Raw genomic sequence first — 15,144 nt, forward strand, 5'->3', positions numbered from 1 at the left:
GTCGCCGTCCTCGACTGAAGTATGAATATGGCGTCGTTGTGCATCTCTACACAATGTATTGCAGCGATTCCTGATTTTAATATACTTTCTCTGGTTTTCATCAGATTGCTTTGCCTTGAGTCTGGACTTTGCAACGTTTTTCTTTAATATAAGACTTTTCAGGTCGTCAGTTAGCCAGGGAGCAGGCAAATGTTTTAGCTTTACTATCTTTATGGGTGCATGAGTATCATAAAGTTGAGTTAAAAAAGAGTTAAAAACAGCAACCTTATCTTCAATGCATGGTGCATTTTCAACCACTGACCAGTCTATTTTGCAAGCATCATCACACAATCGATCGATATCCATTCCACCAAAATTACGCCGCAGAAGTGTTTTAGGTTTAATTTTAGGAGGACGTAGTTTATATGAAAGAAAAATCAAGTCATGATAAGAAAAAGCATCGGCAGAACACTGGCCATACTTTGAAATAAGATCCGGAGACGAGACTATTATTAAGTCAAGAAGAGAAGGAGAACAGTTCGGAAGTTTGTGAGTAGCTGATAAAGGAAGAATATGCATATTACTAGATTCGATAATGGAGACAAATTTTCTAGCTCGACTATCGCCTTTAAGCAGACAAGTATTAAAATCGCCCATTATAATAGTCTGGCTATAATTCGGCACAAATGATTCAAGTAAAGCTTCGAAAGAAGAGAAATAATTTATTAAGAGAGAAGGGCTATAGAAAACCCCTAACAGGGTTTTAGTCTTGGCTAATGATATTTCTACCAGAAGATGCTCAGCAGAATCAATAGGCGGCGGCTGGCATGACGAACTAATAATTTTAAAAGGAATATAAGATCTAAGATAGATCGCCACACCACCACCACCCTTGCTCATGCGATCATTGCGAATCAGATGAAACCCAGGCAATGAATATGACGTCGAAGGCAAACAGGGTTTCAACCAGGACTCCGAAATTAAAACGGCATGAATATTTTGGGACTCAATTGACGCAAGCAAATCAAGATAATGAGCCGGAATGCTTTGGGCATTAATGTGAATAACATTAAAGTTTTTCACACAGTCAGAGAAATGGGAATTTAGAGTGACATTGAGTGGAAATGAGGCTGCTGTAGCACTGTGGAAACTTGAACCACTTAGTGACTCATCAACGGAGGACAATGACAGAAATAGATCACTATCTGCATTAGTATCTGAGGATGACATATAAATAAGAGATAAATACCTTGTAAAAATAAGAATAATAACAATAATATATATATACTAAATTATATAATACAATAATAAATATAAACTTACCTATATATATACTTATATAAATAGTAAAAAAACAAAAAAAAAAAAAAAAAAAGTACCAAAATATAAAATATGCAAAATGTACCCAAACATCAAACCACCAGCTTCTTTAAAAAATAACAAATAAAAGAACTGAGACACAAAAGTAAAATAATTGTTTACAACAAGATATAACCAAATTTTTACATTCCTTGCTAAAAAAAAAAAAAAAAAAAAAAAACAAGGCTCAAAATATATTACGAAGCTTAAGCAATACTATGAGAATGCAAACACGACGCACACACACACTTTGACTACAATATCCAACGGAGCGCTCGTATGTTTCATGCTTAATACACCACGCTCTATAATATATGCTAGGTCGATTACAAAGAGGACAGAAACACAACGCTAAAAATAGATATATAATAATAATAAAAAAAAAAAATAAATAAATAAATAAATAAAAGCAAAGAGCGCTGTCTTTGGATTTATTTATTTTTGCATTCTCAATAACTTTTACAGATTTACAAAAACCAAACAATTTAAATTCCAATTGACAGAACACATAACATAGTCAATAAAGTAAGTGACGCGTCAGATACCAATTGTCATTTGTCTGTCAGATAAATCCGACAGAACTAAATTAAATAACCTTAGGGGTTCGGCGGGAAACTTCGTACATGGCGGACGCGGTTTTTTCAAATTTTTCTTTGATTTTATTGTAAACTCGTCTTGAAAAGGATTTGGTGTTGTTTATATTGAACTGTAACTTGGCCTGTCAATTTGTGCACACGTGTTAGTGAGATTCCGGTGTAATTTCGGTGTTTTATGTGAATTTACACAGCAGCAGAAATAGTTGTCATTGGTGATATTCGTATAAATCTAACCGTATTTGGTGTTGGTTAAATATTTATTATGTGTCTGTAGTTATAGTGTTTCCAGTAAAATGGATCTAGATACACCTCCTGAGCCGCCCGACCCGGGGGCATCAGCCTCGTCTCGCAAACGACAAGGAGAGGATACCAACGTATATGCGGCCAAAAAAACTATAACTGATCCTACTCAGGTAAACCCATCCGTTCAAAGCCTTTACATACACCCTTCCTTCACCGAAGGCGCCAAGTCATACTCTGACGATGATAATGGGCCTTTTATCGTCCAAGTCTCACGGGAAGTGGAGGACCCATCCTCTGGAGCGTCATTACGGGCTATAAATTTCGGTCAATTCTTGCACAAACACAAAATTGGTTCAATTATCCACGACGGCGTCAAAAATATAGGCCGCAACAAAATTACTGTAGAGTTTACTTCTGCCCAAGCTGCCAACAACTTTCTGGTTAGTCCAGTTTTGAAGTTATGCAAATATAGAGCTATAATTCCCACATACAACATAACCAGAATGGGGCTGGTGAAAGGAGTTCCCGTGGACTGGTCGATGGACGAGCTTGTTGATTCGCTAGAGCTCCCGCCTGGCTGTGGTGAGGTTCTGAAATCAAGGCGACTGAACAGAAAATCTGTCACAGAGGGTGTCATCACTTGGGTGCCTACCCAATCTGTTGTCCTAACCTTCAGGGGGCAAATGCTTCCTGCTAAGGTATATTCATACCACACCTCACTGCCAGTTGAAACATATAAACTTCCAACAATACAGTGCCAGAACTGCTGCCGTTTTGGCCACATTAAAACAATCTGCAGATCTAAGCCCAGATGCTACAGATGTGCTCAGCCCCATACAGGTGACTCATGTTTGGTCATCAAGGAATTATCTACATGTTTACACTGCTCTGGTAGTCATTTTGCTACTGATAAAGACTGCCCAGAATTCTCCAGGCAGCAATCCATTAAAATGGTCATGTCTCAGAATAATAAATCTTACATTGAAGCATCATCTCAGTTTCCTCCTGTCCGCAGGTCCTATGCTGAGATAACAAAAGAAATGATTACTCCTACTAATGTAACTTCCACCAAAACCTCCTACCGGCAAACAGTTTTCCGCTCTCCTCGTCCCCGAGCTCCTCTAGCAAAGGGCTACGATAAAAAAGCTGTTCAGACTATTGTCGGTGATTACTCCTCATCCCTTCCTAATGGATGCGCTCTCAACAACAATGTTGAGAACCCTCCCTCCCAAGGTAAAATGCTTGAGTTTATCTCCGAATTTCTACTTAGTATTGTCGCTCCATGTAGTGAAATTCCCTTACCGCCCAACGTTGCCAAAAACTTAAGCCAACTTTTTAAACTACTCCAAAATGGGCCCAATAACCCTGCTACAGTGGAACTGTAAAAGTTTACGTCCCAAGAAACATGAGTTAATCTCTCTGATTAACCTTCATAATCCCACCATTCTTGCCATCTCGGAGACATGGTTGAGGCCTGGTTCACGATTACGGGTGCCGGGCTTCTCCTGTTTGAGGGATGACAGGAGTGATGGGTATGCAGGCAGTGCTGTATTTCTACGGCACTCCCTCCCCTACACCCAAATCGCTCTTCCTTCCCACAGTCAACAGATCAATGCTGTTGCTGTCCGTACCCTAGACATATCTTTTGTATCTCTGTATATTCCTCATCCCTCATCTTCTATTATTCCCGAATTACAAGCAATCTTTTCGTCCCTTCCCAGCCCTATCATAGCCATGGGTGATTTTAACACCCACCACACGATGTGGGGGTGCCATGCTAGTGACGGGTTTTCTCCATTGCTGATTGATTTACTTGATGATGTCAGTCTTTGCATCCTCAATGACGGTTCTCCTACTCGAAGGGTATACCCCAATCAGAACCCTAAATCAGCGGTTGATCTCACCCTATGTTCGGCTAACCTAGCATCGCGCCTGACTTGGAACGTGCTACAGTCAACCTGTGGCAGTGATCATTTTCCTATAATTGTTACATTAAATAATAAATCCTTACCTACCCCTAACTATGATCCCCTTTTAAAGTATAAACTTAAAAAAGCAAATTGGGAAGATTATGCCCTATCCGTTGATTGCATTGTAGACACTCTGCCCGATTTGGAAAGTGATGGAAACATTCTGGTATGCTATGATCTCTTTTTAAAATCTCTTATATCTTCGGCCGATTCCCATATTCCAAAAAAACACCCTGTGAAAAATCCGCTGCTTTCCTCTCCTTGGTGGGATGATGAATGCAGCGATTTATTTGGTAAAAGATCTGCTGCAGAAGAATTATACTCAGCCTGCATGACTCAGGATAACTTTAATAGTTACCAAAAACTAGATGCTAAAATTAAAAGATTAGTCTTCAAAAAGAAAAGAGCAAGTTGGACGCAGTTCTGTGAATCGCTTAGCCCTCGTTCACCCTCCACCATTGTGTGGGAAAATATGAGGAGATTCCGTCGCTCCCTGAGCCACGTTGATCCTTCCTCAAATAATCTTTCTGACTGGCTTAACAACTTTGCAGACAAATTAGCTCCACCTTATGTTCCCTATGTGGACTCATTTCTAACTACTACGCCAGCTCCAGCTACGGATGAAATGGATGCCCCCTTTTCCTTTTCTGAGCTTCAAATTGCTCTCAATGGTCTAAAAGATACAGCTCCAGGGGAAGATGGCGTTCCATATTCTTTCCTGGCTAACTTAAATGACAAAGCTAAAATTTATTACCTTAAAATAATCAATAAATGTTTGGAAACTGGTTCTATCCCAAACTCCTGGAAATCTCAAATTGTTATTCCTATCCTTAAACCTTATAAAAATCCCCTTAATTCAAATTCATATAGACCCATAGCTTTGTCATCTACTTTAGCTAAAGTTACAGAACATCTCCTTAAAAACCGACTGGAATGGTTAATGGAAAGTAGAAATATTCTCCCCTCCTCCCAATTTGGGTTTCGGAAGGGTATGAGTACAACAGACAGTCTCAGTGTATTAACAACAGATATTAGATTAGCCTTTACAAAAGGAGAGTACCTTGTGGGTGCTTTTCTTGATATTGCTTCTGCATATGATAATGTCCTACTTCCGGTGCTCAGGCAGAAACTACTTAAGCTGAGTGTTCCCTCGAGGATGGTTCATTTCATATGTAATCTGCTGTTTTGCAGATATGTTCTGGTAAAGCATCAGAATAATTCTCTTCCCCCCAGATTAATCTGGAAAGGCCTCCCTCAAGGCTCTGTTCTCAGTCCTCTGCTCTATAGCATATATACCCACGACCTCGAATTGTCTGTTTCTAGTTTTTGTACCATTTTACAATATGCTGATGATATTGTCCTCTATCACAGTTCAGGCAGTATAGAGGAAGTATCCTGTCGTATCAATTCTGCTTTGTATTATCTAGGCCAGTGGCTGTCTGACCATGGCTTGTCCCTATCAGTGGGAAAATGTCAGGCAGTGGTATTTACAAGGAAGAGATACCTCCCGAACCTCAACATCTCATTTGAAGGTCAAGCAATCAACCTTGCAGTTAAAGCTAAATTTTTAGGTGTTTATTTAGACACACGACTGAATGGAATTGCTCATTCTGAACACATTATCAAAAAATGTGAAAAAGGCATCAATGTACTACGAGCAATAGCGGGAGTTTGGTGGGGTGCTCACCCCTATACTTTAAAATTATTATATAATGCCTTAGTACGTAGCCACATGGATTACTGTATGTTTGTTTTAGAGCCTTTTAATAAATCAGCTGCTGAAAAGTTAAACAAAATTCAGTATAGATGCCTTAGAATTATTCTAGGTGCAATGAAATCCTCCCCCACTAATGCTTTGCAGGTAGAATGCGTTGACCCTCCTCTATCCATCCGTCGACAATATCTATGTGACCGCTTTATCAGCAAGATGTTACAGCTGTCATCCCATCCTCTTTGGCACCGACTAAGCCAACTATCACACGCACCTTGCTCCCGTAACTCGTCTTCCTACTTGCTAGATAGTTTCCTAAAGTATACCAGCCTTCCTAATCCCCTGACATCTTTCACAATCAACCCACTATATTCAACCCCATTTAAAGCATTAATATACAACCCTTCCATCATCACAGATCTAGGTCTGAGTAAAGGATCCCCAGATACCAATATCAAACTACAAAAGCATATTAGTCAAAATTGGTCAAATCATCTTATTATATATACTGATGCTTCAAAGCTGTCTCCAGAAGGTTGTGTTGGTGCTGCATGTTGGGTTCCTGTTTACAGAATTGTTTTAAAATTTAAATGCCCTCCCGAGTCTTCTGTGTTTACCGGAGAGGCCATTGCTCTTTTGGAAGCAATCCTGTTTGCACTGTCCCATAACGTACAACAGACGGTTATTCTGACTGACTCTTTAAGCTGTTTAATGTCTATTAAAGAAAACCCCTTTCGCAGCAAATCACGATTTCCCATTATCTTAAAAATCCGGAAGGCTCTGCTCTCTTGCAATCAAAAAGGACTATTCATCTTACTGGTTTGGATTCCAAGCCACTCAGGTATTCCAGGAAACGAGACTGCTGACTCATGTGCCAAAACAGCTGTTGAGTCAGGTTCTCTAGATCATTTTAAAAATTCATCGCAGGACCTATGTACTCTTGCCAAAACATATATGGAAACAGCCTGGAAAATTTTTTGGAATGATTCCAAATTGGTTAAGGGTAAGTTTTACGCTACCATCCAACAAAACATACCAAGACAACCCTGGTTTTGTCACTCTCGGAGTACAAATCGCTGGACTTCATCCACAATTTCCCGATTGCGTCTTGGTCATGCTAGCACACCTGTACATCTGGCCAAACTCCGGATAAGGGACAACTCCATCTGTGAGTGTGGCTTGGATGAAGGCACTATAACTCATATTATTTTTAACTGTCCCAAACTTACCTATCCCCTCTATGACGTTCTTCCTCCCAAAGTCCCCCGTCCTTTGAGTGTTAAATGTTTTTTAATGTTTGTTTTCAGTCCTTATTGTAGATTTTTATGTAAATATATAGTAAGTAATAAAATTAAAGTATAATGTACAAAAAATATCCGTGTTAGATATATATGCATGTGTTGTGTTAGATATATATGCATGTGTTGTCTGTGCTGCCTTAGGTTAAAGAGCTAACTAGCTAATAACAACTATTTCTTGGTACAAATTCAAAATTAACTTTTCATTAGTTTCACCGATCAATCTCCTTCGTGCCTTCTTCATCTACAAGACATTGGCGAAGTACCTTGTGCCCAGTTGGCACAGACAAAAGCCATAAACAAGAATTGAATTGAATTAAATAACCTTACTGAAAAACTACCTGCTTAAGTATTAGCAAGCGCAAGTACTGTATACAAATAGAAATATAAAGCTGTTATAAACATATATGAAGACGGCGAAATAACAAACTAAGTGCGACACAAGTGAAATTAACAGAAAACTTTAACAGAGTTATTTCCTAATAGGCTTTCGGGCTCTAACTGTTACATGGGGCTTCGGGGTTGCTGCGGAGGTCGGCATAGGCAGAGATGGCCCCGTTGCCGCAGTAGACGCCGTCACAGAGGTTCCAGCTGCACCGCCAACGGGGGCAGGGATAGCGCTTACCTCAGCCACGGATACCAACCGGTGCCGGGTTCCGTCCGCACCAAGCACCACAACACAGCCGTCCCTTGTCCAACACCGAGTCACCCCAAATCGCTTCCTAGCCTCAACAAATGCATCATGTCGACCTTTAGTCAAAAACTCAGACAGAGTAATACCACTGCCTTTAAGACTGGTTTTGGCAAACCACACTTTATCCCGTAGGCCATGGTCCTTAAACTTCACAAGTATTGCCCGAGGCTTGTCACTAACAGGGCGACCCAATCGATGACACCGGCTTATGGAACTCCCAGTAGCATCAGGCATATCAAGCCGCTCAGACAGTAATTGGACAATCCTCTGCGCTGGATCCTCATTGCGGACTTCAGGCATCCCATGTACAAGAAGCATTTTACGCCTGGACCTAACCTCCATTGCTTCCTGCTGTCTACAGAGTAGTTGGAGTTGAAGCTGTAGATTTTCCAAAGCTGTCATTACAAATGACCGGAACACACTAAACTGCGAATTAATATTGGAGGAAGGACTTGCCGCGGGGATAGATGTCCTGACTTCCCTCTGGAACTCATCCATCCTTGCAGTGAAAGTTACAGCTAGCTCCTCCACTGACTTCTTCAGTAATTCCATGGTTTAATTGTGCAATTTAAAGTAGGTTTATGTGTAGTCAGTGACAGAAAGGCAATGATGTGGCAAAAGTTTAAATTGAGAAGAGTGTTATAAAACAATTACTGGAGTCAATGCTGGTGGTTCTTAAGTTCTTACAGGTACATTTGTAATAGTATATTTATGATTTTTACTATTATTAAACAAATAAAATAAGAGCTAGGTTTTAATATGTCACAACACTTATGCGCCTACCCACCAAAAAAAAAAAAAAAAATTGGTACATACAAACAAAAGAAAACTTAAAATAATTATTAAATACAAAAGTTAACATTAAAAAAAAGTCTTAGCAGCAGTGCTATTCAGATTCTGAATCAGTTAAAGGTTTAACGCCTTCTATGAAATCACCGCATGGTCCAGTGGTGCTGCCGCGACACGAAATTGTGCAACGTCTTTTGCTTGTTGAGGGTCCGGGTTCAGGGCTTCCTCGGTTGCAGTTGTCATCATCATCATCATCATCATAACCATCATCAGAATCATCGTCTTCGGAACTATCATCGACGCGAATTATAAATTGCTCGGTAAGTAAATCAACTACATGGTCACTCTTGACGTACTCTTCTTCTATATCTTTTACCTTTTTACATATTTTTCCCCATTCCTGGGCACCCATTAAGGATACTTTTTCTTTGATAAGTTTGGTACATTCTTGTAAATTCCATTTAACATTTTTGCTAGCTACATATTGTTTAATAGTAGCCCATGCCATTTCTATGGGGTTGAGGTCTGGATGGTAAGGCGGTAATCTCAATATGCTATGGTTTGCTTCTGCTAAAATTTGATCTATTGAAAAAGTTTTAAATCTTTCTTTATTAGCTTTTATCAAGTTGTACAATTGTGGCTTGAGCATTGTTGAATCATATTGTATGCCTTTATCAGTTAGCCAATTCTGCATATCGGCTTTTTTGGTATTGGAGGACGGTGCTAAATCCCATTGTTTATTGTGGTATGAAGCGTTGTCGACAACCACTACAGAATTGGGTGGTAGGTTGGGAATTAATTGTGTCCTAAGCCATTTTTCATAATTCTCGTAATTCATGTTGTCGTGATAGTCCCCTGTTTTGGTGCCGGCTTTAAAAGTTAATAAAGCATTTGGTATAAACCCAGCTTCAGATCCTGCGTGGACTATCACGACTCGTTGTCCTTTAGAAATGGGTTTTTTTAGTCCTTCCGTAGGGCCATCGCTCCAGGCTTTGGTTGTTGAGTGCGATGAATCTACGTAGGATTCATCTGTGTAAACAATGGGTCTTCCTTCTTGTCGATATTTTCTTATTTTACTTAAATATTCAATGCGTTGTAATCGGATATTCGATGTTTCTATTAGTAATTTACGGTTGTTTTCTGTTTTTTCCCAGCGAAATCCTAACTCCTTTACAATTACACGAAGACTTGTTTCTGACCCTTAAAAGTTTATATCTTCCTCAAGTTTCTTTTTTAGTTTCCCAATGGTGGGAAGTTCATTATTCGTCTTGTGAAAATTGTGTATACATCTTTTTATAATACCTTGGTCAAAATTATCAATATTCGTAACTGGTTTAGCTCTGGGACGTTTTTTTCCAGGTGTTCTGAAAGTAATTAGCAAATCGGAACTCTTGGCTTGATTTGCGATATTTTTTACAGTTCCAATTGAAGTCTTAGTGGCCTCCGATGTCCGTTTTTGAATTTTAGCTAATTTACTGACTACACAATTTAATTTAGAAACAGTTTCCGTTTTCATTACCTGCATAGTCTGTATAGTTTGGTTATTCTCCGACTGACTGAGTAAAGAAGCAACTTCCTCAATCTGACTTCGAATTTGCTTCAATGAATCGACACATTCGTCAGCTTCTTTCTTTAAAAAGCAATTCACGTCATATATCATTTTCCGTGCTTGCCTTTTTAAAACAATGTTTTTTTTACGCATTTTCAAATCACTTTTTAATATTTAACAAAAAAAACTTAACTGAAAAACTTAAACAAACAAACTCAACAAATAATAACAATCGACAACAATAAACAATTAACGAAAATAGCAATTCACTTGTGAACGTGATTGTACAACAGGAGTGCGCGGTACGTCGTATCGATGCGAGAGGCAGGGAACGACTGGAGCGCCAATCAGAGCACCGCGTGCGCCTACACACCCGCCCCCCACCCCGCTAATTGCCCGTTGATACCCAATTTCTGATTTCTGCGCAATAACGGTCAAAGCCAAACTCTCGCCGCGCGTACTGTAGCGGGCTAAGCTGTTAGGGGTAGTGCAGCTAAACCATAAGCCTAATCGGTTTCTTCGTGGAATCGGACACGGTACCGGGACACTAAATCACTTGGCGACCCGTAGCCAAATCCTCGCACCAAACCAGAGTAAATCCACGAATTGCTCCTGTTGAGGATGGACATGCTGGGACCTCCTACTTACAGGACCACAGCGCTCGCCACTAATATGGGCAGTTCGTCAAAACTATAACTAAAATTACAATAAAACACTAAAATGTTAAGAATACTTTATTTGTTGGTCAGAAAAATATGAACACAATTGTTTTTCTACAGAAAGTAATTATTTATAGTAAATCAATAGACAATGAATCAGCATTTAGTGACAGAGAATATTTATTCAAACATTATATTATTAAGTAGGGTAACAGAATCTAATTTTAATTGAAAAAATGGGGTTTTTGTTGGTCTAGTACTATACCTAGCTGGTAATATAGTTATTAAAAAATCAGGAAGGAAGCAAATAATATACTATTCCTTATTGAGTATCAAGGTAACATTAAAATTAAATTAAATTCTTAACTTAAGTAATATGCTAATAATAAATTTAATAACAAAGTATTTATATCAAATGTAAGTTTTCAAATTAAATGACTTTTACAATGCAAATACACAATTTTCAAAAGGATGTAGCTAGTTTTCGAGTATCGTATGTCCTACATGTTTCGAGACAATGCAAATTATGTATTTTTTGGAAGTTTATACAACTTGGTAAAAAAATGTCTTCATAAAAATTATTTTTTACAGATGGATGATATTAACCTTTATTATTTAGGGTATTAACCTTTCAAACATACTATCTATACCACCACAATACACCATAATATAGCTACAGCATTTTTGCGGCGCATCAAAAGACTCCATCTTATACAGGTACTAAACATATTTAATTGATTCTAATATTTCTGTAATTATTCTCTGAAATTATCATTTTTATTTTAGGGACGCAAATGTAAAAGTCAATGTAATAAAAAAACTTTTATTCAAAATAATGTTGCTTGAAGTGATGGCAATATTAGTTATTAAATTTATGTTTTTATTAGAATGCACAAACAAATTTAGGACCGACAGGATTAGAAAAGGCAAATCTCTCGCATTGGCGGTATGACAACCATGTATGTGAAGGCCGCGATTGCAGTCGCCAGTTCTGTTATTTGTACATGCGTTAAGTTTAGGTACACTTTAAAAAAAAATATTAAAACATATTAGTTTTACAGAATCAACGACAATATACCGTCTTCGTTTTGTTGCGGGTAAAAGTACTTGGTATGAAATTTGTTAGATGTCATTTAATAAAATAATGTATAAGAAATTGATTAATGACCAAAACCAATATTCACTAAATTAGCGTCATATATTTTACATTGTAACCATCTTAGACTAAATCTTAACTAAGCAGAAGATGAGATTTAAGACAAGCGCTAACCTGAGAAGGAATAAGAAAAATAAAAACTAAAGCATGGGCTTCAAGTAAAAAGAGACTGTTAGGTTTCATGGGGGGATGCTGCCGGGGCACCAGTAAACCTGGGGACTCAAACATGGGGAATAGGGTGGAATAGTCCTTACAGAGGACCCATCTGGCAATGGCAGGCGCCCATCACTAAATAAATATTTATATATTTATAATATATTATATGGGCTTCATGTACAAATCGAATTACTACTTGTACTAATTTAAAGTCTCGCACATATAAAAAAGTAGGGTTGTCTTTCCCTTTATAAACACTTTTCACTTAAACTTTACAAATTTTATTACTCTTATAATATAATTAAAAATAATATACCATTTTTAGTATGAATTTGAAAGTAATATTAATCATATATAATATTTTTTAAATCAATGTCAAAATACATGTCACTGTTTTCAAATTATAACGTTTCATACATTAATTCGATGTTCAAAACATTCGCTCGTCACGTTGTGAAATAAAATAAAAAAACTCGCTTGCCCGAAGTACGTTGTCCTACCTTTGAAGTTAAAAAATTCTGATCGTAGCACCACCTAATGGGACCAATATGATTCTTAGCTCTCTCCATCTCTTCACCAACTCTCAAACATGCACGCAAAAACTAATATTACACAGTACGCTTCGAATGATTAAGATTTTAATTTTTAACAAATGTGCTAATCATTGTTGTTTGATAAATAAATAGTTTTCAAGAAATAATTATCTTTTTATATTGTCGGTGAAATAATCAATGTACCATGCGCGTTTTATACGTCTATTTTCATCACACTTGCCAGAGAAAATAAGCTACAGTACGTTCTTAGGAAATAACCGACCATTTTTACTGTTTATGAACTTATTAAAAAAAATCTTAATGACTTAAAATGACGTGAGTTTTTTTCGCGGGCAAAGGTAAACCGACATACAGCCAGCATAGTTCGCTGTATAAGGCCCGTGTTTAAAATATAATTAAGAGGATATTTTCGTATTTAAAACATGTCCCAAAAATAATTGTTAATAATTTGATAATATTAAACGTTCATTTCTCATAATTGAGTAGGTACAAAATATCTTCATACATATAACTTGCAGTGAGGTACAAACTTAACTTAATCGGGACATCATAAATAAAGCACAAGTAGGGTCATTTTAAATAAAACACTCGTGTCTAATGTCTTGGATTATATCGATGTAACAAGATCCTAGTTACCGGCAAGTGTGATGAATTTTTTCATCACACTGTCATTATTGTTGATTAAAAATGTCCAGATTTAGTTGAAAAGCAGAGCATAACTAGATTTGGTCCACCGGAAATAACATTCGAGCCTTGGCGAACGGAGCCACGGAGGCGGTGAATAACCCTTTAACCACCAATAAATCACCAAAATAGAGCGTGGCCTACAAACTGCAAAAATGGTCAGTCACTTTTATGTAAGTTTGGATTTTTTCCTCGCAACTGTAATATACAAAACGTCGAATGAAACAGGTAATTGATCATTACAAATTCGATTTACGACACTTGCTTCATAGATCATTTTTATCAAGTATGTACTCACAAATGTATAGAAAAACTATTTATTTTCAGTCCTATAAACAGACTGTACCATGGCTCAGAATTATTTGCAGCCTCGACCTTAATACTAATTTGGTAGATGAACTACTTTTACAAATCCACTACCTTAATGACTTTTTCAAAAATTAAGACTACGATGAGCAGCTATAGTAAGGCTGAAACAAAAAAAAATGATAACTTCATATATATTTAAAAGATTGTCGCAGTATATTTAAAAGATATAAGTATAATCTATTGTAGAAAAGAAAATTTACAAAAACTAAAGAAGTTAATAGACTAAAAATAAGGAAACTACCTTGTATCGTCCAGTGGTTTTCATTTTACCACAGAACAGAGGATCCTGGCCTGTTATCGCTGAGAATTACAATTGAGACATTCTCAGTACCAAGACGGAGTTAGCAAATTGTGGTTATTAAAATTAGTGATTCAAAGAGCAAATAACAGCCGCTCCTGAGCGGTGGTTATGTACCGAAAATTAATCTTTGAACCCACACTAGAGCAGTTTGGGAGGGTCTACGTTCTTAATATCTCTATTCTCCCTCTTTGACAGTGAGTTATGGTATTATTAGTAAGATTTAGTACCTAGTTTATGTTTATTTTTATTATCTATATGTTCTTAAGTATTTATGTATGATTGAGCATATATTAGTTTATTATTTTATATTTATTTATCTTATTTGTACAATTTTGTTTATGTATTTGTATTTAGCTATTTGAATGTAGGTTTATAATAATTTTACACAACCTGTCCGCTCTCGCTCATCTTGTCCTAAGCCAAAGGTTGCCTGGCAGAGATCTCTACTAAACGATAAGTACGCCTTTTGTATTCTACTTCTGTCTTTGTATTTCTATTGTTCTTTTATTTTTCTAACTTTGTGTACAAATAAAGAGTAAAATAATAATTATTATTATTAGTCTAAGGTTATAGCTTACCGCAGAACTACTGATGCCTGGGGTAGTAGGGCGGCGGGTACCGTTCCATAGCGTAGTGGCTGGGCTGATGTACGGGAGGCGGCGCGGGCGCAGCGGTCGGCGCGAACGAGACGGGCGGCGGGGGCGCGGGCGGCATCACAAGTGGAACGTGTGCTCGCATTGCCTGGCTGTCTTGAGCCATTTGCATACCTGCTGATTAAAATATTGAATATTTAGTACTTTCTACACTTACGGTAAACCGGTGATAGCCTCGTGGTAAGTATTGTGAAAATACAGCTTAATTTGGTCTTAGATACTCCGCGAAAAACAGAAGAATCTGTATGGTGTAATTTATAATTTCTTCAATCTTAAAACTAGTCGCAAAACAGATCTTGTGAACGTTACGTTCCGCACGTTTCGCTCCGAAACCGGAGCATCCTCAGAAGATGTTTACTTTACAATGAATAATTGTTAAGTTAAGTCAATATCATGGAATTGCTCATAGTAACACCGGTCTTCT

General features: G+C 37.6%; 2 protein-coding genes across 2 annotated transcripts in view; both read right to left on the reverse strand.

Moving 5' to 3' along the window:
* Positions 1–1,794: 1,794 nt before the first annotated feature.
* Positions 1,795–8,616, reverse strand: LOC120636191. Its single transcript, XM_039907544.1, has 2 exons — positions 7,482–8,616; positions 1,795–1,933 (listed from the first exon to the last, which is right to left on the reverse strand). Exon 1 carries the CDS (start codon positions 8,400–8,402, stop codon positions 7,629–7,631), a length of 774 nt encoding a protein of 257 aa, XP_039763478.1. The 5' UTR covers positions 8,403–8,616; the 3' UTR covers positions 1,795–1,933; positions 7,482–7,628.
* Positions 8,617–10,911: 2,295 nt separating this feature from the next.
* Positions 10,912–15,144, reverse strand: part of LOC120636630 — a 31,550-nt gene continuing 27,317 nt past the window's right edge. Inside the window, exons 14-15 of the mRNA XM_039908190.1 lie at positions 14,646–14,837; positions 10,912–13,867 (exon numbers count right to left, since the gene is read on the reverse strand). Of these exons, the coding sequence (XP_039764124.1) occupies positions 14,653–14,837 (185 nt within the window). The 3' untranslated portion in view covers positions 10,912–13,867; positions 14,646–14,652. The remainder of the gene's footprint in view (positions 13,868–14,645; positions 14,838–15,144) is intronic.

Source organism: Pararge aegeria, chromosome Z (assembly GCF_905163445.1).
Source record: "Pararge aegeria chromosome Z, ilParAegt1.1, whole genome shotgun sequence".
Taxonomy (NCBI): domain Eukaryota; kingdom Metazoa; phylum Arthropoda; class Insecta; order Lepidoptera; family Nymphalidae; genus Pararge; species Pararge aegeria.